Raw genomic sequence first — 25,096 nt, 5'->3', positions numbered from 1 at the left:
ACACTAAAGCTAACGTTAACCTTTTAATCTACCTAATTAACCCCTTCACTGTCGGGAATAATAGAAGTGTGGTACACAGCTGCAATTAGTGGCCTTCTAATTGCCAAAAAGCAATGGCAAAGAGTAACTTTTACTAACATTTGTGCCATGATTGCACAAGCAGTATGTAAATAATTTCTGCGAGAAACACAAAGTTTGTGAAAAAAGTACCACTTTTTTTTTTTTATTATTTGATGGCATTTGGCAGTGAAATTGTGGCATGAAATATACCAAAATGGGCCAGTACCTTGGGTTGTATACTTAAAAACTATATATAGAGTTGATGGGTAAATAAAAACAAAAAAACAAAAACTAGGCTCTATTTCTGTTTTAAATGGAGTGATGGCAAAATTGCTAAACATGCTCTGGTATTTTTGGCAAGTTTTTGTCTGGAAGTCCCAGTAGTGAAAGGGTTGAAATGCATGTGATCAGGGGGCTGTCTTTAGTGGCTTAGAAACGGACAGAAATTCAGAGGTTTAAATGTTATAAAGTATATTAATGTAACCATGTTGGTTGTGTAAAGCTGGGGTGTGAGTAATAAAGGCGTTATCTATCTTTTTAACAATTCTTGTGTTGACTGTCCATTCTAAATCAAAGTAAACATAAAAAGGAAAAGTTTGTGTAAAAAAACACTTTTTTTTTTTTTCTTGACAAATTAGCACTTATAAATGATCAGTGTAACCCTGCCCCCAGTGTGATAAGAGTGGAGAATTTTGAAAACCTAAGTTTCTACTCTGTCAGTTCTAGGCATGAGTAAATCTGACTCCCTTGTATCTAGTCTATTCACTAGCCTAGAAGGTTTATGACATCAGGCTAAGATAAACCTTCCTGCAAAGGCCCCACCTCCTCCTTGTGGGGTTCTGACAGGAAATAAGATGCACAAATATAGTGTAAAAAAATAAGTAAAATGTAATATCCATTTAAATAGATGAATAATACATATTGAAATGCTTTCTATTAAAGGGACAGTCTAGGCCAAAATAAACTTTCATGATTCAGATAGAACATGTAATTTTAAACAATTTTCCAATTTACTTTTATCACCAATTTTGCTTTGTTCTCTTGGTATTCTTAGTTTAAAGCTTAACCTAGGAGGTTCATATGCTAATTTCTTAGACCTTGAAGGCCACCTCTTTTCAGAATGCATTTTAAGTTTTTCACCACTAGATGGTGTTAGTTCATGTGTTTCATATAGATAACACTGTGCTCGTGCACATGAAGTTATCTGGGAGCAGGCACTGATTGGCTAAACTGCAAGTCTGTCAAAAGAACTGAAATTAAGGGGCAGTTTGAAGAGGCTTGGATACAAGATAATCACAGAAGTTAAAAGTATATTAATATAACTGTGTTGGTTATGCAAAACTGGGGAATGGGTAATAAAGGGATTATCTATCTTTTAAAACAATAAAAATTCTGGTGTAGACTGTCCCTTTAAGCATAAGCAACTATGAAACTGACTGTTTAACATCCCTTACGGACATAAAACAAGTTGGGATAGAGAAAAAATATAATATGTAGTTACTTTACCTGCAAATTTATTCTGCAGTGCCTCGCCATTAAAGGGACAGTCAACGCCAGAATTTTTGTTGTTTTAAAAGATAGATAATCCCTTAATTACCAATTCCCAACAGTTATAATTATACACGTTTTACCTCTGTAATTACCTTGTATCTAAGCCTCAGCAGACTGCCCCCTTATTTCAGTTCTTTTGACAGACTTGCATTTTAGCCAATCAGACTTGACTCCATGGTAAATTCACGTGCATGAGCTCAATGTCATCTATATGAAACACGTGAACTAATGCCCTCTAGTGGTGAAAAACTATCAAAATGCACTTAGATTAGAGGCGGCTTTCAAGGTCTAAAAAAATTAGCATATGAACCTCCTAGGTTTAGCTTTCAACTAAGAATACCAAGAGAACAAAGCAAATTTGGTGATAAAAGTAAATTGGAAAGTTGTTTAAAATTACATGCCCTATTTGAATCATGAAAGTTTTTTTTTTTTTGGGGACTTGACTGTCCTTTTAACCCTTTCTTTTTAGTTTCTGAATTGCAAAGCTCTAACTCCCCCCACACATTTCCTTCTATGGTAGAATGGAAAAGTGCATAGGGATTTCTGCTGGAACATGCCTAGAAGCTGTGATCTCAGTTGAAATACAAAACCTGTGTCTAAACACTGATAAGGGGGGTGGAGTTGGCTGCTCCAGGCAGCTTAGCGATGTAATTAATTTAGCTTATTATTGAAAATTATTTTAAAATACTTGCCAGCAATTTTTAACCAATTTTTTGTATGCAAACTATTTTAATTAATTAGCCCTTTAAGGATATGCACAGATTTCAACCTGTTTTATGTCCCTTTAATGCTACTAGCTCTGTATACGCTCTTAATGCAAACTATACTAGCTTGTCTGTTAGCATCTCTTTGTTTTATACCACTGTCAGCTACCTTCCATGCTGGGACGGCGAGTGACCATTTCTGGTCATCGGGGTCGCGCGGCTATACGGGATCACTTGCTCATGTGCAACACCCGGGTCGGGTCGATATGTTTTTACAGGTCTGGCAGTTTGGCAGGTGTTCTTTCTTGTTCCACGTGCTTGCGTTTCTCAAATTCCTAGTGGTCGGCATCATAGAATACTTTGCTTATGCACTTATACAGGTAACCTGTTGCTAGTCATGCCCCTTGGTCTTTATAATTAACGTCAGTCTATCTTTGTGTTGCTTGCTTGGCCAGTTTCCAGCAACCTATCATCATATATTTTTTTTCTTTCTCAGTATGTTTTCACCTTGGCCTACCTGACCTTGGATTGTTTAATCACTTTGCCTTGCCAGCTGCCTACACTGACCTTGGATTGTTTAACGGCCTTACCTTACCTGCTCTTCCTCTTACTCTTGCTTCTCCGGCCCATGTTGTTTCCAAGTATACTTTTCTCCAACATTGGTGTGTCCGGTCCACGGCGTCATCCATTACTTGTGGGAAATGTTCTCCCCCACAGGGAAAGGCAAGGAGAGCACACAGCAAGAGCTGTCCATATAGCTCCCCCTCTGGCTCCGCCCCCCAGTCATTCTCCTTGCCGCTCTGAACAAGTAGCATCTACCACAGGGATGGCGAGGAGTTTGTGGTGTTAGTTGTAGTTTTTTATTCTTCTATCAAGAGTTTATTTTAAAATAGTGCTGGCTTGTACTATTTACTCTATAACAGAAAAGTGATGAAGATTTCTGTTTAAGAGGGCTATGATTTTAGCACAAGTAACTAAAATCCATTACTGTTACCACGCAGGACTGTTGAAACAAGAGAACTTCAGTTGGGGGTAACAGTTTGCAGACTCATCTGCTTCAGGTATGACTAGTCTCCTTCTAACAACACAGGCTAATGCTAGATGACAGTCATTTTTCCCCTCAAGGGAAACGGTAAGCCATTTTTCTTTCACCTCAGCAAAAAAGATAACAGGCTTCCCCTTTTTGTTTTTTATGCTGGTAGACACTGTTAGGGGCTAAATCGATTGGTTTTTATTACAATATTATACCATTTGAAATATTTTATAAGCTCACATACACTTGGGAAGGTTTTTTATTGATCTGGCTTGTTTTAGACACCTAAATCTAGTCAGGAAGGCCCATTCACTCTAGTATGCTGAGGGAGGAAGCCTCATTTTGGCACTTCAGCTGTGCAGTTGAATTTCAAGGCAGTGCATGCAGATTCATGTGAGAGGGTCCTGTGGTTCAGAAAGTGACTCCAAAAGGCTTTTTTTCTGTGAATGGTGACCCCTAAGGAAGGTAAAAAGCTGCAGCAAGGCTGTAGCTGGGATTGTGGTGTGTAAAAACGGTTAAATCCAACAATTAGCTTTGCTTGTTTTAAGAGCTAGAGTCTCCATATTTGCTGTGCAATACTTTCTAAGCATTAAGACACTGGGGTCCAAATTTCAGAAAAATCGGATATTGCCTTCATAGTTTTTTGAACATTCAGAAATAAATGTGTCATTTTATTATTTAAAGAGACAGTAACATTTTTGTTTAAAATCGTTTTTATTGCATTGTTTGCCTGCCTAAATCTGTTTAACATGTCTGTTCCATCAGATAACCTATGTTCTGTGTGTATAGAGACAAATGTGGTTCCCCCTTCGAGTGTTTGTGATAATTGCGCCATAGCGTCCAAACAAAATCAGGACAGCTCTGTTATTTTTCATAATGTTGCCCAAGATGATTTATCTAATGAAGGTAGTGGGGATAGCTCTACATCCTCTCCTTCTGTGTCTACACCAGCTTTGCCCGCGCAGGCGACACCTAGCGCGCCAGTGCTTATTTCTATGCAACAATCAGCAGTAGTGGATAATTCTATAGCAAATCTTTTATCCAAACTGCCAGTTTTTCAGAGAAAGCGTGATTGTTCAGTTTTAAATACAGATAAAAAGGATGAACAATCAGATGCTGACGATGCCTTATCTATTTTACCCTCGCATCAATCGGAATTGGCTGTGAGGGAAGGGCTGTCTGAGGGTGAAATTTCAGACTCAGGAAAAATTTCTCAACAGGCAGAACCTGATCTAGTGGCATTTAAGTTTAAGCTAGAACATCTTTGCGCTTTGCTTAAGGAGGTATTAGCTACTCTGGATGACTGTGATTCCATGGTAGTACCGGAGAAGTTGTGCAAATTCGACAAATTTTTAGAGGTCCCAGTGCACGACGACACTTTTCCAATACCTAAGAGGGTAGCGAACATAGTGGAAAAGGAGTGGGAGAAGCCAGGTGTACCCTTTGCCCCACCTCCTATATTTAAGAAAATGTTTCCCATAGTAGACCCTAGAAGGGACGCATGGCAAATGGTCCCGAAGGTTGAGGGAGCTGTTTCAACACTAGCGAAGCGCACAACTATTCCTATAGAGGACAGCTGCGCTTTCAAAGATCCTATGGATAAAAAATTGGAAGGATTGCTTAAAAAGATTTTTGTTCAGCAAGGGTTCATCCTTCAACCAGCTACGTGTGTTATTACTGTCACTTCAGCGGCGTCCTTTTGGTTCGAAGAACTAGAAAGGTCGCTCCAGAAAGAGACTTCCTATGAAGAAGTCATGGACAGAATTCACGCATTAAAGTTAGCTAATTCCTTTATATTGGATGCCGCCTTTCAAATAACGAAATTGGCGGCGAAAAACTCAGGTTTTGCTATAGTAGCGCGGAGGGCGCTTTGGCTAAAATCCTGGTCGGCAGACGTGTCGTCCAAGACTAAGTTACTGAATATTCCTTTCAAGGGTAAGACCCTTTTTGGGCCGGAATTGAAGGAAATTATTTCAGACATCACTGGGCGTAAGGGCCATGCCCTCCCACAGGATAGGCCTTTTAAGGCTAAGAACAAGTCTAATTTTCGTTCCTTTCGCAATTTCAGGAACGGACCGGCTAATAACTCCACTGCCGCTAGACAAGAAGGTAACGCGGCCCAGCCCAAACCCGCTTGGAAGCCCATGCAAGGCTGGAACAAGGGTAAACAAACCAAGAAACCTGCTGCTGCTACCAAGACAGCATGAAGGGGTAGCCCCCGATCCGGGACCGGATCTGGTAGGGGGCAGACTATCTCTCTTCGCTCAGGCTTGGACAAGAGATGTTCTGGATCCCTGGGCACTAGAGATAGTTTCCAAGGGATACCTGTTAGAATTCAAGGGACTTCCTCCAAAGGGAAGGTTCCACCTGTCTCGCTTATCTTCAGACCAGATAAAGAAACAGGCATTCTTACATTGTGTAAGAGACCTATCAAAGATGGGAGTGATAAACCCAGTCCCCTCCGGGGAACAAGGTCTAGGGTTTTACTCAAACCTGTTTGTGGTTCCCAAAAAAGAGGGAACTTTCAGGCCAATTCTGGATTTAAAGATATTAAACAAGTTCCTCAGAGTTCCATCCTTCAAGATGGAAACCATTCGGACAATCTTACCAACAATCCAGCAGGGTCAATTTTTGACTACCGTGGATCTGAAGGATGCTTATCTGCATATCCCAATCCACAAATCTCATCATCAGTTCCTGAGGTTCGCCTTTCTGTACAAACATTACCAGTTTGTGGCTCTTCCATTCGGTTTAGCCACCGCTCCCAGAATCTTCACAAAGGTGCTAGGGTCCCTTCTAGCGGTCCTAAGACCGAGGGGTATCGCTGTAGCACCTTATCTAGACCACATCCTAATCCAAGCGTCGTCTCTTTCCAAAGCGAGGGCTCATACAGACATTGCGTTGGCTTTTCTCAGATCTCACGGGTGGAAAGTGAACATAGAAAAAAGTTCACTGTCACCGTCCACAAGGGTTCCTTTTCTGGGAACAATAATAGATTCTGTGGAAATGAAGATCTTTCTCACAAACGTCAGAAAGACAAAGCTTCTAAAAGCTTGTCGAGTTCTTCACTCTATTCCTCAACCCTCCATAGCTCAATGCATGGAAGTAATAGGACTAATGGTCGCAGCAATGGATGTGGTTCCTTTTTGCTCGAATTCATCTAAGATCATTACAGCTGTGCATGCTCAATCAGTGGAATGGGGACTATACAGACTTGTCTCCCCAAATTCAAGTAGACCAGGTAACCAGGGACTCGCTTCTCTGGTGGTTGACCCAGGATCACCTGTCTCAGGGAATGAGTTTCCGCAGACCGGAGTGGGTCATCGTCACGACCGACGCCAGCCTCTTGGGGTGGGGCGCGGTCTGGGACTCTCTGAAAGCTCAGGGCCTATGGTCGCGGGAAGAGTCGCTTCTCCCGATAAACATTTTGGAACTAAGAGCTATATTCAATGCGCTCCTGGCTTGGCCTCAGCTAGCAGAAGCCAGGTTCATAAGATTTCAGTCGGACAACATAACGACTGTTGCGTACATCAATCATCAGGGGGGAACAAAGAGTTCCCTAGCGATGAAGGAAGTAACCAAGATAATCCAATGGGCAGAGAATCACTCCTGCCATCTATCTGCTATTCACATCCCAGGAGTAGACAACTGGGAGGCAGACTATTTGAGTCGTCAGACTTTCCATCCGGGGGAGTGGGAACTCCATCCGGAGGTCTTTGCTCAGTTAACCCAATTATGGGGCATTCCAGACATGTATCTAATGGCGTCCCGTCAGAACTTCAAGATTCCTTGCTACTGGTCCAGATCCAGGGATCCCAAGGTGACTCTAGTGGATGCATTAGTGGCGCCTTGGTCGTTCAACCTAGCATATGTGTTTCCACCGTTTCCTCTACTCCCCAGCCTCATAGCCAGGATCAAACAGGAGAAGGCCTCTGTGATTCTGATAGCTCCTGCGTGGCCACGCAGGACTTGGTATGCAGACCTGGTGAATATGTCATCGGCTCCACCATGGAAGCTACCTTTGAGACAGGACCTTCTAGTACAAGGTCCATTCGAACATCCCAATCTAGTTTCTCTGCAGCTGACTGCTTGGAAATTGAACGCTTGATTTTATCCAAGCGTGGGTTTTCAAATTCTGTGATTGATACTCTGGTCCAAGCCAGAAAACCTGTGACTAGAAGGATTTACCATAAAATATGGAAAAAATATATCTGTTTGTGTGAATCCAAAGGATTCTCCTGGAGTAAGATTAAAATTCCAAAGATTCTCCCCTTTCTCCAAGAAGGTTTGGATAAAGGATTGTCAGCTAGTTCTCCAAAAGGACAGATTTCTGCATTATCCGTCTTGTTGCACAAACGACTGGCAGCTTTGCCAGATGTACAAGCTTTTGTTCAGGCTTTGGTTAGAATCAAGCCTGTTTACAGACCCATGACTCCTCCTTGGAGTCTAAATTTAGTTCTTTCAGTTCTTCAAGGGGTTCCGTTTGAACCTTTACATTCCATAGATATTAAGTTACTATCTTGGAAAGTTCTGTTTTTGGTTGCTATTTCTTCTGCTAGAAGAGTTTCTGAATTATCTGCTTTGCAGTGTGATCCACCCTATCTGGTGTTCCATTCAGATAAGGTTGTTTTGCGTACTAAGCCTGGTTTTCTTCCAAAAGTTGTTTCCAACGAGAACATCAACCAGGAAATAGTTGTTCCTTCTTTGTGTCCGAATCCAGTTTCAAAGAAGGAACGTTTATTACACAATTTAGATGTTGTTCGTGCTTTAAAGTTCTATTTAGAAGCAACAAAAGATTTTAGACAAACCTCATCCTTGTTTGTCGTTTACTCTGGTAAGAGGAGAGGTCAAAAAGCTACTGCTATCTCTCTCTCTTTCTGGCTGAAAAGCATTATCCGCTTGGCTTATGAGACTGCCGGACGGCAGCCTCCTGACCGTATCACAGCTCACTCTACTAGGGCTGTGGCTTCCACATGGGCCTATAAGAATGAGGCTTCTGTTGACCAGATATGTAAGGCAGCGACTTGGTCTTCTCTGCACACTTTTGCCAAATTCTACAAATTTGATATTTTTGCTTTTTCGGAGGCTGTTTTTGGGAGAAAGGTTTTGCAAGCCGTGGTGCCTTCTGTTTAGGTAACCTGATTTGCTCCCTCCCTTCATCCGTGTCCTAAAGCTTTGGTATTGGTTCCCACAAGTAATGGATGACGCCGTGGACCGGACACACCAATGTTGGAGAAAACAGAATTTATGCTTACCTTATAAATTACTTTCTCCACGGGTGTGTCCGGCCCACGGCCCGCCCTGGTTTTTTTAATCAGGTTGAAAAATTTTTTCTTTATACACTACAGTCACCACGGCACCCTATAGTTTCTCCTTTTTCTCCTAACCGTCGGTCGAATGACTGGGGGGCGGAGCCAGAGGGGGAGCTATATGGACAGCTCTTGCTGTGTGCTCTCCTTGCCTTTCCCTGTGGGGGAGAACATTTCCCACAAGTAATGGATGACGCCGTGGACCGGACACACCGTTGGAGAAAGTAATTTATCAGGTAAGCATAAATTCTGTTTCTCTTGTAAGGTGTATCCAGTCCACGGATCATCCATTACTTGTGGGATATTCTCCTTCCCAACAGGAAGCTGCAAGAGGATCACCCACAGCAGAGCTGTCTATATAGCTCCTCCCCTAACTGCCACTACCAGTCATTCTCTTGCAGCTCTCGACACTATAGGAAGTAGCTAGAGAGATGTGGTGAATTTATGTAGTTTATCTTCAATCAAAAGTTTATTATTTTCAAATGGTACCGGAGTTGTACTGTTTTAGCCTCAGGCAGAAAGTTGAAGAAGAGTCTGTCTGTCTGGTTTTTGATGATCTTAGCAGGTTGTAACTAAGATCCATTGCTGTTCTCACACATAACTGAAGAGATGAGGTAACTTCAGCTGGGGGAATGGCGTGCAGGGTCTCCTGCTATGAGGTATGTGCAGTTTAAATTTTTCTAGAGAAATGAATATGCTAGAAAATGCTGTTAATACCGGATTTATTTAAGGTAAGCCCAATTACAGTGATTTAATAACAACTAGTATCATGCTTGCTGTAAAAGGTAATATTCTTATTACTTTCTCACATTACTGAAAATAAGATAACGTTTGCTGGAAGTGTTTAAACGTTTTTTTTCTACATATTGGTAATAAAACTTTATTGGGGCCCAGTTTTTTCCACATGGCTGGCTAGATTTTGCCTAGGGATAGTTTTTTATGGCCCTCTCACTGTGAGTACAGGTTGGGAGGGGCCTAATTTCAGGCCTAAATCGTGCAGTAGTTTTTGCAGCTTGAGACTTCCAGCTTCCCTGAAGGAGTCCCCTGAACACTTAGGACCTCTACAAAGGGTTTTTGTGCCTTCAAAAGTCATTGTATGGGCAGGTAGGGCCACAGCAGAGCTGTGGCAGTTTGTTGTGACTGTTAAAAAAAACTTTTATATCGTTTTTTTGATCCGGTTTTGAAACTAAGGGGTTAATCATCCATTTGCAAGTGGGTGCAATGCTCTGTTATTCTATTATACACACTGTAAAAATTTCGTAAGATTTACTGCTTTTTATCACTGTTTTTCAATTTCTGACAAAATTTGTTTCTCTTAAAGGCACAGTACCGTTTTTTCTTTTTTGCTTGTTTACATTTATCAAAGTGTTTTTTCCAAGCTTGCTGGTCTCATTGCTAGTCTGTTTAAACATGTCTGGCATAGAGGAAACTCCTTGTTCATTATGTTTAGAAGCCATTGTAGAACCCCCTCTTAGAATGTGTACCAAATGTACTGATTTTACTTTAAGTTATAAAGATCATATTCTGTCTTTAAAAGATTTATCACCAGAGGAAATTGACAAGGGGGAAGTTATGCCGACTAACTCGCCCCATGTGTCAGAACCTTTGACTCCCGCTCAAGTGGCGCCAAGTACATCTAGCGCGCCCATGGCGTTTACTTTACAAGACATGGCGGCAGTTATGGATCATACCCTTACAGCGGTATTGTCCAAACTACCAGGGTTACAAGGAAAGCGAGACAGCTCAGGGACTAGAAAAAATACAGAGCTCTCTGACGCTTTAGTAGCTATGTCTGATATCCCCTCACAATATGCAGAAGCTGAGGCAGCAGAGCTTCTTTCTGTGGGTGATTTTTCTGACTCAGGGAAGATACATTTAAATTTAAGCTTGAACACCTCCGCGTATTGCTCAGGGAGGTTTTAGCTACTGTGGATGACTGTGACACCATTATAGTGCCAGAGAAATTGTGTAGATTGGATAAATACTATGCAGTGCCTGTTTACACTGATGTTTTTCCAATACCTAAAAGGTTTTCAGAAATTATTACTAAGGAATGGGATAGACCAGGTGTACCATTCTCTCCCCCTCCTATTTTTAAGAAAATGTTTCCAATAGATGCCGCTACACGGGACTTATGGCAAACGGTCCCTAAGGTGGAGGGAGCAGTTTCTACCCTAGCTAAGCGTACAACTATTCCCGTCGAGGACAGTTGTGCTTTCCTAGATCCAATGGATAAAAGTTAGAGGGTTACCTTAAGAAAATGTTTATTCAACAAGGTTTTATTCTCCAGCCTCTTGCATGCATTGCCCCGGTCACTGCTGCTGCGGCCTTCTGGTTTGAGTCTCTGGAAGAGGCCTTACAGGTAGAAACTCCATTGGATGATATACTTGACAAGCTTAAAGCGCTTAAGCTAGCCAATTCATTTGTTTCTGACGCCGTTGTTCATTTAGCCAAACTAACGGCTAAGAACTCAGGTTTTGCTATACAGGCGCGTAGGGCGCTATGGCTTAAATCCTGGTCAGCTGATGTTACTTCAAAGTCTAAGCTTCTCAACATTCCCTTCAAGGAGCAGACCCTATTCGGGCCTGGACTGAAGGAGATCATTTCTGATATTACTGGAGGAAAAGGTCATGCCCTTCCTCAGGATAGGTCTAATAAATTAAGGACCAAACAAACTCATTTTCCTGCCTTTTGAAACTTTAAGACGAGCGCGGCATCAACTCCCTCTAATGCAAAACAAGAGGGAAATTTTGCCCAGTCCAAGCCGGTCTGGAGACCTAACCAGGCCTGGAACAAAGGTTAGCAGGCCAAGAAGCCTGCTGCTGCCTCTAAGACAGCATGAAAGATCAGCCCCCGATCAGGTAACGGGCAGACTTTCTCTCTTCGTCCAGGCTTGGGCAAGAGATGTCCAGGATCCCTGGGCATTGGAAATTGTGTCCCAGGTATATCTTCTGGACTTCAAAGCTTCTTCCCCAAAAGGAAGATTTCACCTCTCACAATTATCTGCAGACCAGTTAAAGAGAGAGGCAATCTTACATTGTGTTCAAGACCTCCTAGTTATGGGAGTGATCCACCCAGTTCCAAAGGAGGAACAGGGGCAAGGCTTCTATTCAAATCTCTTTGTGGTTCCCAAGAAAGAGGGAACCTTCAGACCAGTCTTAGATCTCAAGATCCTAAACAAATTTCTCAGGGTCCCATCTTTCAAGATGGAGACTATTCGAACCATCCTACCTATGATCCAGGAGGGTCAATACATGACTCTTGTGGACTTAAAGGACGCTTATCTTCACATTCCGATACACAAAGATCATCATCGGTTTCTTAGGTTTGCCTTCCTAGACAGGCATTACCAGTTTGTGGCTCTTCCCTTTGGGTTAGCTACGGCACCAAGAATCTTTACAAAGGTTCTGGGGTCACTTCTGGTGGTCCTAAGGCCGCGGGGCATAGCAGTAGCCCCTTACTTAGAATGACATTCTGATACAGGCGTCGAATTTCCAAATTGCCAAGTCCCATACGGACATTGTTCTGGCATTCCTGAGGTCTCATGGGTGGAAAGTGAACGAAAAGAAGAGTTCTCTATCCCCTCTCACAAGAGTTTCCTTCCTGGGAACTCTGATAGATTTTGTAGAAATGAGGATTTACCTGACAGAGGACAGGTTGTCAAAACTTCTAAATTCCTGCCGTGTTCTTTATTATACTTCTCGCCCTTAGGTGGCTCAGTGTATGGAAGTAATCGGCTTAATGGTAGCGCAAATGGACATAGTTCCATTTGGCCGCCTACATCTCAGACCGCTGCAACTCTGCATGCTCAGTCAGTGGAATGGGGATTACACAGATTTGTCCCCTCTACTAAATCTGGATCAAGAGACCAGGGATTCTCTTCTCTGGTGGCTATCTCGGGTCCATCTGTCCAAAGGTATGACCTTCCGCAGGCCAGATTGGACAATAGTAACAACAGATGCCAGCCTTCTGGGCTGGGGTGCAGTCTGAAACTCTCTGAAGGTTCAGGGGTCGTGGACTCAGGAGGAGGCACTCCTTCCAATAAACATTCTGGAACTAAGAGCGATATTCAATGCTCTTCAGGCTTGGCCTCAGCTAGCGGCAGTGAGGTTCATCAGATTTCAGTCAGACAACATCACGACTGTAGCTTACATCAACCATCAAGGGGGAACAAGGAGTTCCCTAGCGATGTTGGAGGTTTCAAAGATAATTCAATGGGCAGAGATTCACTCTTGCCATCTATCAGCTATCCATATCCCAGGAGTAGAGAACTGGGAGGCAGATTTTCTAAGTTGTCAGACTTTTCATCCAGGGGAGTGGGAGCTCCATCCGGAGGTGTTTGCACAGTTGATTCAACGTTGGGGCAAACCAGAACTGGATCTCATGGCGTCTCGCCAGAATGCCAAGCTTCCTTGTTACTGATCCAGGTCCAGGGATCCCAAGGCAGCGCTGATAGATGCTCTAGCAGCGCCTTGGTCCTTCAACCTGGCTTATGTGTTTCCACCATTTCCTCTGCTCCCTCGTCTGATTGCCAAGATCAAACAGGAGAGAGCATCGGTAATTTTGATAGCACCTGCGTGGCCACGCAGGACTTGGTATGCAGATCTGGTGGACATGTCATCCTTTCCACCATGGACTCTGCCTCTGAGGCAGGACCTTCTACTTCAGGGTCCTTTCAACCATCCAAATCTAATTTCTCTGCGGCTGACTGCTTGGAGATTGAACGCTTGATTTTATCAAAGCGTGGTTTCTCTGAGTCGGTCATTGATACCTTAATACAGGCGCGAAAGCCTGTCACCAGGAAAATCTATCATAAGATATGGTGTAAATATCTTCATTGGTGTGAATCCAAGGGTTACTCATGGAGTAAGGTCAGGATTCCTAGGATATTATCTTTTCTCCAAGAAGGATTGGAGAAGGGTTTGTCAGCTAGTTCCTTAAAAGGACAGATTTCTGCTCTGTCCATTCTTTTGCACAAACGTCTGGCTGAGGTTCCAGACGTGCAGGCGTTTTTGTCAGGCTTTAGTCAGAATCAAGCCTGTGTTTAAAACTGTTGCTCCGCCTTGGAGTTTAAATTTAGTTCTTAAGGTTCTTCAAGGGGTTCCGTTTGAACCTTTGCATTCCATAGATATTAAGCTCTTATCCTGGAAGGTTCTGTTTTTAGTAGCTATCTCCCCGGCTCGAAGAGATTCAGAGTTATCTGCTTTACAATGTGATTCCCCTTATCTAATTTTTCATGCAGATAAGGTAGTGTTACGTACCAAACCTGTTTTGTTACCTAAGGTGGTATCTAATAAAAATATCAATCAGGAGATTGTTGAAGAAGGAACGTCTTTTACACAATCTTGACGTGGTTCGTGCTTTAAAGTTTTATTTACAAGCTACTAAAGATTTTCGTCAAACATCTGCATTTTTTGTTGTCTACTCTGGACAGAGGAGAGGCCAAAAGGCTTCGGCAACCTCTTTCTTTTGGCTAAGGAGTATAATACGCTTAGCTTATGAGACTGCTGGCCAGCAGCCTCCGGAAAGTATTACAGCTCATTCTACTAGAGCGGTAGCTTCCACATGGGTTTTTTTAAAATTTGATACTTTTGCTTCTTCGGAGGCTATTTTTGGGAGAAAGGTCTTGCAGGCAGTGGTGCCTTCCGTTTAAGCGCCTGCCTTGTCCCTCCCTTCATCCGTGTCCTATAGCTTTGGTATTGGTATCCCACAAGTAATGGATGATCCGTGGACTGGATATACCTTACAAGAGAAAACATAATTTATGCTTAACTGATAAATTTATTTCTCTTGTGGTGTATCCAGTCCACTGCCCGCCCTGTCATTTTAAGGCAGGTGTTTTATATTTTTAAACTACAGTCACCACTGCACCCTATAGTTTCTCCTTTCTCTTGCTTGTCTTCGGTCGAATAACTGGTAGTGGCAGTTAGGGGAGGAGCTATATAGACAGCTCTGCTGTGGGTGATGCTCTTGCAGCTTCCTGTTGGGAAGGAGAATATCCCACAAGTAATGGATGATCCGTGGACTGGATACACCACAAGAGAAATAAATTTATCAGGTAAGCATAAATTATGTTTTTGTCAGTCCCATTTCGGTAATCCCTCGACCTTACGACTAGCGGCTAGGAATAGGGAGGGTGAACTTGAAGGCGGTAGTGTCAGTGGCGTTCCTGACAACCACTAAGGCAAATGGTACTAGCTTCTCTGAACTTCACTGATGGGTCATGCTTCACCCATTCCTCTAAACCCATGTGTTAACAAATCCTTTGACAAAGCAGTCGTAACACAGTGCCATAGCATAACAAACTAACACAGTTTTATAGCCATGGAGAGTGACAAAAAATACCTTCTGGGTAAAGCAGTAAAAACTAATGTCAGACAGTTGCTTTTCTTTAAGTTTTAATTCAGCTAACAAAGAATTTTCAGCATTTTAAACATTAATAAATTAAAAAAAGTTGTTTTCAGAGATTTACAATAGGCTTTTTTTTGTGGGTAGGGGCTAGGGTTTACGCTGTATGCATAGGTTTGCCTCTTGTGGGAAGTATTACAGGTATCTTTACCTAGAATTAATTGTAAGTTACTATTTATAGAAACCAGTGATTTAGTTATAGATGCTGAACTTTTTCAGGTAGGTAGTATTTGTCGTATCATCATAGATATCTTGACAGCCTGTTGAAGTGCAATACAAGGTCGTTTCAATATGGCTTCTATACCATAAAGGTTTTTAGTTTTTTACTATTCCATAACTTATGTAACAAATAATAATATTATTAGATATATCAACAGACTGTTGTATCTAAGGTTACTAGTCTTACATCAACACTAAAAGATCTTTTAACAGTTATCTATTTTAACAATATAAACAGGAAATGTATAAAATATCTATTCATCAAATTGATTTGGATGGCTCAACTCATTAATGTTCTTTTCTGTCTAACACACAATGTTAGTTTAAAAATATTCCAATGCTTAATAATCTGCTGAATCTCTATTTAAAGGGCATCTTTACAGTAATTCAGCTGAGCATTAATCATACTTTGTCTTTCCAGGAAGATTATGACCGTTTAAGACCGTTGTCCTATCCCATGACTGATGTGTTTTTGATTTGCTTCTCTGTGGTAAATCCGGCTTCGTTTCAGAATGTGAAAGAAGAATGGGTCCCTGAACTAAAGGAATATGCACCAAATGTACCGTTTTTATTAGTAGGGACACAGGTAAGCCACTAATTTATATAGAATGAGTTTCACATTTGGATGTTTTACTTTAATGTCAGAACTCAGCAAAATTTGCCATCAATCAACTGAAACTGTGTTACTGTTGAGTGTGTGGTGGTGTTAGTTTTTTTTTTTTTTTTAACAAAGAGCAAAAGTTTCCCCAGTTTCGGTTCTTAAATGACACAGGTCATTTTGGCATTTTTGCTCCATAATGATGTCCTCTCTTGTTAATGTGCCCATATCATCAGTATTATTATTATACAGTTTTTTAAAAGTTTTCTCTATAGCCATTTCATTACTGTAGCTAAAGAAAAATACCTCCAAATTGGTTCTTTATGTTGTCATGTTTTTAGAAATACAACATATGTCTAGGTTTCCAAGTAATTTTATAGGAACTTAGGTTTGTGATTTGCAGTGTTTGAACGCATATAGGAGGTCTGTGCTTGCATTTAGAATGACTGCTTTGGGTGTTGTTGAGTTTTGTGTATAATATGATGATTCTTTTCACTACACCTGTCTGTGCTTACTTTGTCTCAGTTCAGGAGTATAGAACTGTATTAAAAAAAATTAAAAAAGTGTTTATTGACATTTTTAAAGGAGTGCTGTATTCCCTGTCTTTTTATAGGACTAACAGTTGCAGGTCCTATTCTCTCTTTTTCTTATAGTATTGAAGGAATATTTTTTATAAGGGTTTGCACCATATAAGGTTATTATACCTATAATTTGAAAAACACTTTCCATGAAGAATATTTATGTTTATGAGAAACTATAGGCCAAAATCTTAAAAAGAAGGAATTACTGGTTGCATGCTAAAATTTGCTATGATTGGACTTTAAGCTTAAAGGGACACTGAACCCAATTTTTTTCTTTCACGATTCAGATAGAGCATGCAATTTTTTTTTTTTTTTTTAATTCTTTATTTATAATCCAACAGAGTAAATATAATACAAACACATCATTGGCTTATCCATTCCAAGCCGTAAAAGAGGCCTTAAAAAACAAAAATAGTAATAATACCTGCATAATGTATATTCACATAGACAAACAAATAAAAGAAATGAAAAGACCAATCCAAATCTGGAAAAAACTAACCTCTATTAATTATGTAAATATACTCTGTTGGTGCTTTTTGTTTTATTCTCAAAAAAAAAACAACTAAAACCAACAAATAAACAACAAAACAAATCAACAAACAAACAAACACAAGACAGAACAAAACACACAAAAAAAAAAAAAAAAAAAAAAAAGGGGGGGGGGGAAAAGGGAAACCCCCTTTACCCAGTCTCCCTCCACATCTCCCTTCAACCACCTACCAGTTTCCTAGCAGGACTGTTTCTGAGTGTCGAAATGGAAAAATTATATGATTTATTTCAGTAGTGGGAAATATCTTTAAAAATATTGCCCATTCGCTAAAAAATTTCCTTATATCTTGTTCATTGTCTATATTTGTATCTCTTTGCTCAAGTATGCATTGTTTTTTCATGCAGTTCTTTACTTCAACAATACTTGGAAGTGCTCGACTTTTCCATTTTTTGCAAATTAGATACCTGGTAGCCAGAATAGAAGAAATTACTACTTTTTCATTAACTTGCTTACCAGGTCCCCCATTTACACAAAATACTATTTGAAAAAATGTTAAAGTCACAGGAGCTATCTTTAAAACAGTTTTTAGCCAGTATTCTAGCTTGAGCCAAAAGTTTCTTATTTTAGGACATGCCCAGAACATATGCGATAAGTCTGCTGCAGGATATGCACATTTGGGGCACTTATTAAATTCAAAATTGCCACATCTGAGGCCCCTCCCAGGTGTAAAGTAAGCTCTGTGAAGAAGTTTAACCTGTGATTCACGCCAGGTAGCGGAAAGTGTGGCCTGAGCAATTTTATTTAATGATAATTGAAGCAGCTTTGGTTCAACATTGCCCTGAGGGATTAATATGTTCCAATCCGCTGCCATTTTGGATAAAATTGGAAGACCTTTACTAGCATTAAGGTAAAGATAACAAGGAGCTATGGACATATGTCCATTCCTGGCTAAAACAAGCCAGTCTTCCAGTTTTCCTAGTCCCCAGCTCCAGCCCCTTTCCTTAGTTATTTCCGAGACAAAATGCCTTGCCTGTAGATAAGCAAAGAAATCTTTGTTAGATAGATTAAATTCCGTTTTTAATTCCTGAAACGTTTTAATGCACCCCCTATTCCCATCTATTTGATAAACTTTACTCAGGCCAGCATTGTGCCATCCTTTAAAGACAGCCGAGTTAAGGCCTGCTTGAAATTTTGGATTTCCTCTTAAGGGCAGATAAGAGGAAGCCTTAGCATTAATTGATAGGAGGTTGGCGATTTTATGCCATGTCTTAAGTGGGTTAAAGATTGTTTTCAGTTTCTTAATTTCCGCAGGTACTTCTTTTGTTACAGAGTGTAATAATGCTATTGGGAGGTACGGGGTGCAAACGTCTGTTTCAAGTTCATTATTTAAGACATAATTATTGGATAAAATCCAGTCAATTGCTATCCGTGCCAAGAAGCAAAGATTATAAAGCCTTAGATCTGGTAGTGCAAGTCCACCATATTCCTTTGAAATTGACAATTTGATAAGGGAAATCTTTGATCTTTTCCCCTGCCACAAAAACTGTATAAGTGAACTGTTAAGTGTACGAATATCTTTTTCTAATAAAATTATCGGAGTGTTTTGAAGAATGTAAAGCAACTTTGGGAGAAGAACCATTTTAAATAGTGCGATTCTACCAGAAATTAATATAGGTAAGTTCTGCCATGACTTAAGTTTATCTCTAATAATTTTCAATATTGGTGGAATGTTAAAATTATATAAATCTGAAGAGTTAACCGGAATACAGATCCCCAGATACTTAAAAGAGTCGGTGACCTCCCGGAAAGGTATATTTAAAAGAGATGTAGCGTTCTTCCTAAGCCAGAATATTTCCGATTTTGTCAAGTTCACTTTATATCCAGAGAAGGATCCAAAGTGATCCATTATGTAAATCAGCTTGGGAATGTTCACTTTAGTGTTAGCCACATACAAAAGCAAGTCATCTGCATATAATCCAATTTTTATCTCGTAATTATGTATTTTTATACCCTCAAGAAATTGTCTTATACAAATTGCTAGGGGTTCAATGGAAACATCAAAGAGAAGCGGGGAGAGGGGGCACAGAGCATGCAATTTTAAGCAACTTTTTAATTTACTCCTATTATCAATTTTTCTTCGTTCTCTTGCTATCTTTATTTGAAAAAGAAGGCATCTATGCTTCTTTTTTTGGTTCAGACTATGGGCAGCACTTTTTTATTGGTAGATGAATTTATCACCAATAAGCAAGAATAACCCAAGTTATTCACCAAAAATGTGCCGGCATCTAAACTTACATTCTTGCATTTCAAATAAAGATGCCAAGAGAATGAAGAAAATTTGATAATAGGAGTAAATTAGTAAGTTGCTTAAAATTGCATACTCTATCTGAATCACAAAAGAAAAAAATTGGGTTTAGTGTCCCTTTAATAGTGGTCATCCAATCCAAACCTGCTACACAAAAGTATATATTTTTTCGATTCTACGTTTCTATGGGGATAGGGCCCTCAATTCCCCTTGTATTTGTTTGATACATTTTGTACTGTGTCTTAAAAATGTTGCATCACCGTTGTACTTTTATCTTTGTATCAATAGACAGCGCTGCAGAATTTGTGTTGGCGCTTTTATAAATAAAGAATAACAATATATTTTGTAAAATTTTGACACCTGTGGTATTTTCCTAGAGGTATTTTGACACTTTATATTTAACCCGTTTATCACCAAGGGCAGAATGTCAATATAAATTTTTTTGTGTGTTTTTTTTTTTCTATCCTTATGATTCATAAAGGGGTTCACAAGAGGGGAGGGGCCAAGACAAGCCATTGTTTGCAAACAATGGCTTGTTGTTTTTGACATGCAATCACTATGACTGGCTGTCACAGTGATCACAAGACTATGGGGCAGTTTTTTGGATATAACTGGACTGCCTAAAAACTTTCCAGTGAGCGTAATGGCAGCATGCATTGTAGCATGCTAGTATCTAGGCTCCCCTTTAAGTATAAAATAACTGTGACTGGCTGTCACAGTGATTTGAATACACAGTAATAATCATATTTGGCTGTTACTGCACTGTTGCTGGATAGCCTCACTTGCAGGCAACCAGCAACAGCATGAGATACAGGCTGATTGCATGATGTATCTTGTAGTGGAGGCACCCCACTGACAAGCATGGGTTCACAGGGACACCCTGTCCCTGGATTGCTATCCTGGGCTGACCTTCATTACACTATATCTGCAATGCTTCACTCATGAGGCATGCATATAGAGCAGTATTGTCACTATAACAGCCCAGGACACAGCCATCGAACAGGGTACTGTGCTTGTCCTTAAGGCTTAAGAGACAAACGTCTCTGCTGGCTATTTACAATTTATGTTCACTTGTCTGTTTTTTGAAGTGTCATTTTCACTTTTGCTCTAAACAAGGATATGATGTCACACAAGTACAGAGCACTTGATAGGGGAGGCGCCGCTGCTGGCTGCCACACTTTCCTCAGGCTCCTGACTTCTCCAGGATTTGTCTTAATTTTAACCTCCTTACATTCAAAATTCATCACAATTATTTCAAGGACCAATATCGACTCCACATAACTCACAACTAGACTCCTAAATATTGAACGGATGGCATTACTAAAGTGAGATACTCAACGGATGGAAATATACTCCCACCGGATCATCTTACTTCTAGAAAGAGATATCTTCAGCTGAACACCACAAACAAGGTACACTTAAACTAAAAAAAAAGAAAACAGACACAACCCATGCACAAATTGTTTTTTGGATTTTATCATCCATTTAGCAATGCTCAAGTTTAATTTCTAAACACAAGAAAAACTAATCGATGAAGTCTATTTTACTAAAACACATTGGTTTTAAAACACCTGCATGCTTTCTTATCTATCTACAATGCAGTCTGAAGTGCAACATCTCACACCTCACTCTGCCCTGAATCCTATAGAGCAGGGCAATGTAACCAGCCCCCACTGCGAACATCCCTACAAAAACTAGAAGCTATTTTAACCCCTTCACTGCAGAGGGAATGACCACCTATACGCCCTCACATCTGCACTCCCTAAGACCCCAATAAGCGGTCGCGTCCCTCACTAGTGGCTACCCTAAAATCACTCAGCATTTTCAAAGGGACAGGGGCTGTCGTGGAGGAAAATAAAAATTTCAAGTTCTATATCCTGACACTATCACAGCTGCCCCATCACCCTGTCCACCCCCACGCCCAATTGAGTGATCCAGCCTAAAAGCCACAAAAAACGCTCTATCAAATCAAGAAATTCTCTTTGTGTGATCCCCATTAGAAACGCTGTCCCCAAAGTACAGAGCAAAAACTCAGAATCCCAAGACTGTCCTATCAGAGCAATCCTATGCAATGCCAGATCAATAAAGAACAAAACCGCTATTATTGCTGACCTTATTGAAACATGCATCACATAATCATGGTTAGATGAAAATGCAGGGTCTATTCTAGAGGCAGCTATAGCTGACAATTACACGGTGTTCCACCGCCCGAGACAAGATCGCAAGGGAGGCGGAGTTATGATCTGTGCAAAATCATCCTTAAATCCCAGACCAATATCAGTCCACAAAACCCAATCTTTTGAATGCATAGCCACCAGCCTCTCAATAGAGAGAAGTTTCCGAATACTGCTAATATACAGACCCCCAGGAGATGGGAAGATATTTCTTCAGGAACCCCCAGACCTTTTGGCTTGTTTAATCCTTGAACACCCCAGATGGCTTATATTAGGAGACTTAACACTTGCATTGACAACACCATATCCCTGCTTGGGCTTACACAAATCGTCACCACTCCTGCCCACAGAAAAGGTCATACACTTGATCTAGTGTTCCAGTCTGTCACCAGTAACTGTAAACTCAGTTACCTGGTCAGACCACTACTCCATTCACTTCTCCACTGTATCACAATCAACCAGACACCAGCCTCAGAACCTGGTCAAACACTGCTCATTAAAAGGGGTGACACCACTGGATGTAGCATCACATATGGATTTTAGTGAACTAATGGGCACCTGCGAAGACCCCAGCTCCTTAGTCAGACTCTACAACAAAACCATGAGACACCCTAGAAAGAATTGCACCAACTCGCATACGCACTGTCAAAACCCACAACAATGCACCGTGGTTTGATTGTTCCATCAGAGAAATGAAAAGAACAGGAAGTAAGCTTGAGAGAAAGTGGCGCAGAACACATGATGCAGAGGATAAAGACGTTCTTGCCAAACATCTGAATAAATATCAATCCAAGATAACTCAGAAAAAATCTTCATTTGTATCACGCAAAATTGCACTCTCCCACAATAGACCCAGGCAACTGTTTCGCACAGTAGAAAGGCTCTGCAAACCAGCATGCATGCTTAGTCCCACCAACTTTTCACAGGATAAATGTGAAGCATTTGCGATCTTCAGAGACAAGATTTCACAATCCGAACCGCTATCACAGCAGGCCAAACAGTTACACACCAGAACCACTACAATGGAATGCCAGATATCCCCAGTCTGGCAATCTGACATTCCATTGTAGTGTGGATATAAATGGAGTTAAAAACACCATACAAAAATTGCACTCTACTACGTGTGACTTAGACCCTGCTCCAACTCAGCTCATATCTGGATGCATTGAAACACTCGCCCCAGCCCTCACAAAAATAGTGCAGTGTTTACTAAAAACAGGAGACTTCCCAGATCCTCTAAAAGAAGCTGTGGTAAAACCACTCCTAAAGAAACCTTTATTAGACCCAGACTGCATGACTAATTACTGACCAGTATCCAACCTCCCATTTCTGGGGAAAATAATTGAAAAAGTAGTGGCAACTCAACTGGAAGCCCATCTATCATGCCTGAATATATTCGGTCCTTTCCAGTCAGGATTCAGATGCCACAACAGCACTGAAACAGCGCTAGTCTGAGTGCTAAATGATCTCCTCATGACAAGAGACAAAGGTGATTACTCCATTCTAATCCTCCTGGATCTCTCAGCTGCATTTGACAACATTGACCATAGGATTCTAATAGAGCGCTTGCAGCACATCTGTGGTCTAGGAGGCACAGTCCTTAACTGGTTTAAATGTTTCCTCGCTGGTAGATCAGAGCGTAATATCAGAATCAAGCTCATCAGCACCAACATAACTGGCCTGCGGAGTTCCACAAGGATCCATCCTGTCTCCCATGCTATTTGCAATTTACTTACTACCACTAAGGGACATCATTAACCGACTTGGCCCAAGGTATCATAATTACTCTGACACACAACTCTACTTCTCCTTTGCTCTAGATACTACAGACCCAGCATGCTGCATAAACAGTTGCTTAACAGACCTCATAGAATGGATGAATGCTAGCTGTCTCAAAGTGATCCCGGACAAAACAGAGTTACTCTTGGTGAGGGGACCCCGGGCATCAAAAATATCCCACGATAACCCAACTGGCCTGGAGCTTGGAGGCTCTGAACTCGTTAGTTCAGCAAAGGTACGAAGCCTCGGAGTGCTGATTGACGCTGGACTATCTTTTTTACAGCAGATTTCCTCTGTAATAAAATCTGCCTACTTTCATCTGAAAAACATAGCCAGGATACAACACTTAATTCCACCGGATGTTATGCCAACATTAATCCATGCATTTGTATCCTCTAGGCTAGATTACTGCAATGCACTTTACTTGGGCCTCCCAAAAAAAGAACTCCATCGCCTTCAGATGGTTAAAAACGCAGCAGCTAGGCTACTGACCAATCAAACTCGCTCCTGCCACATAACACCGGTTCTCTACTCCCTGCATTGGCTTCCAATTAAATAGCGAACATATTTTAAAATTGGCCTGCTGACCTTTAAAGCCTTAAACAACCAAGGCCCACAGTACCTGAAAGAGCTCCTGACACCCTACATCCCATCCCGCTCACTTAGGTCAGCCAACACATCCCTCCTCTCAGTGACAAGAATATTGACAAACTCAGGCTCCAGAGCATTCGGCCACGCTGCCCCTACTTTCTGGAACTCTTTACCGTGCCCAATCAGAGAGGCACTGTCCTTACAGACTTTTTTTTTTAAAAAAAAGCTAAAGACCAACCTCTTCCATCAGGCATTCAGTCCACTTATCTGACCTTCAGAAACTCCTAACTTTTATGTCTTAAGTTGGTATATTTGTAAAGTGCTTTGAGTCTCACAGGGAGAAAAGCTCTATATAAATCGCAAATTATTATTATTACTTAAGGTAGCACTCCTGGGCCTGTGAAAATGTAGTTTGCAATATTTCTGTAGATTCTGCAGAGGTTAAAGAGTACTATTACTATTGTAAGCAGTCTTAGTTTGTTCCACAGATCAATTGCTCCATCCTTTGTGTAAAGCATTTGATAGTTGTGTCAACTTCAGTCCTCAAGTTTCTCTAACAGGTCAGATGTTCATATCTTAAAGGGACATGAAACCCAAAAATTTTCTTTCAAAATTCAAATAGAGAATACAATTTTAAACAACTTTCTGATTTACTTCTGAAATTTGCTTCATTCTCTCTGTAGCATTTGTTGAAGGGAACAGCAATGTGCTACTGGGACTATTGAACACATTAGGTAAGCCAATGACAAGAGGTATATATGCGCAGCCACCAATCAGCAGCTAGGTCTGTTGTGTATTTCTGCTCCTGAGCCTACCTATATATGCTTTTCACACAAAGGATACCAACAGAACAAGGTAAATTGGATAATAGAAGTGCATTGAGAAGTTGTTTAAAATTGCATTCTCTATCTGAATCATAAAAGTTTTATATTTTGAATGTATTGTCCCTTTTAACTAGAGCCAGGGGCGTATTAAGGCCTAGGCACACAAGGCCCCTGCCTAGGGCGGCAAATTTGGGGGGGCAGCACTTTTTTACATTGCCCCCGGCCGCTTCTGCACTTTAACATTTTTAACATTTTTTGGGGGATTTCCAGTCGGATAGTAGAGCACGCACAGTGCACACCACAAATACACTCTAATAACTGTGTTACAGTGCGCATATAATTTGCCTTTCACCTCTGGCTACTAACTCAGAGATATGAACTTTTGCATTGTGGATCTGGATTGACGCTGACCCGTTCACGCCCAAGGAGATGTGACAGTTGCTATAGGTGATTACGTGGCTGTGCCGGAG

The 25,096-nt window shown here is 41.0% G+C and overlaps 1 protein-coding gene across 1 annotated transcript in view; it reads left to right on the top strand.

Annotated features, from left to right (window-relative positions):
- RHOQ (ras homolog family member Q) overlaps positions 1-25,096 on the top strand; it is a 123,796-nt gene that overhangs the window by 54,923 nt on the left and 43,777 nt on the right. Inside the window, exon 3 of the mRNA XM_053712253.1 lies at positions 15,706-15,870. Coding sequence (XP_053568228.1) covers positions 15,706-15,870 — 165 coding nt within the window. The remainder of the gene's footprint in view (positions 1-15,705; positions 15,871-25,096) is intronic.

Source organism: Bombina bombina, chromosome 4 (assembly GCF_027579735.1).
Source record: "Bombina bombina isolate aBomBom1 chromosome 4, aBomBom1.pri, whole genome shotgun sequence".
NCBI lineage: Eukaryota > Metazoa > Chordata > Amphibia > Anura > Bombinatoridae > Bombina > Bombina bombina.
The sequence above is the reverse complement of the archived record's forward strand: the minus strand, read 5'-3'. Positions and strand labels throughout refer to the sequence as shown.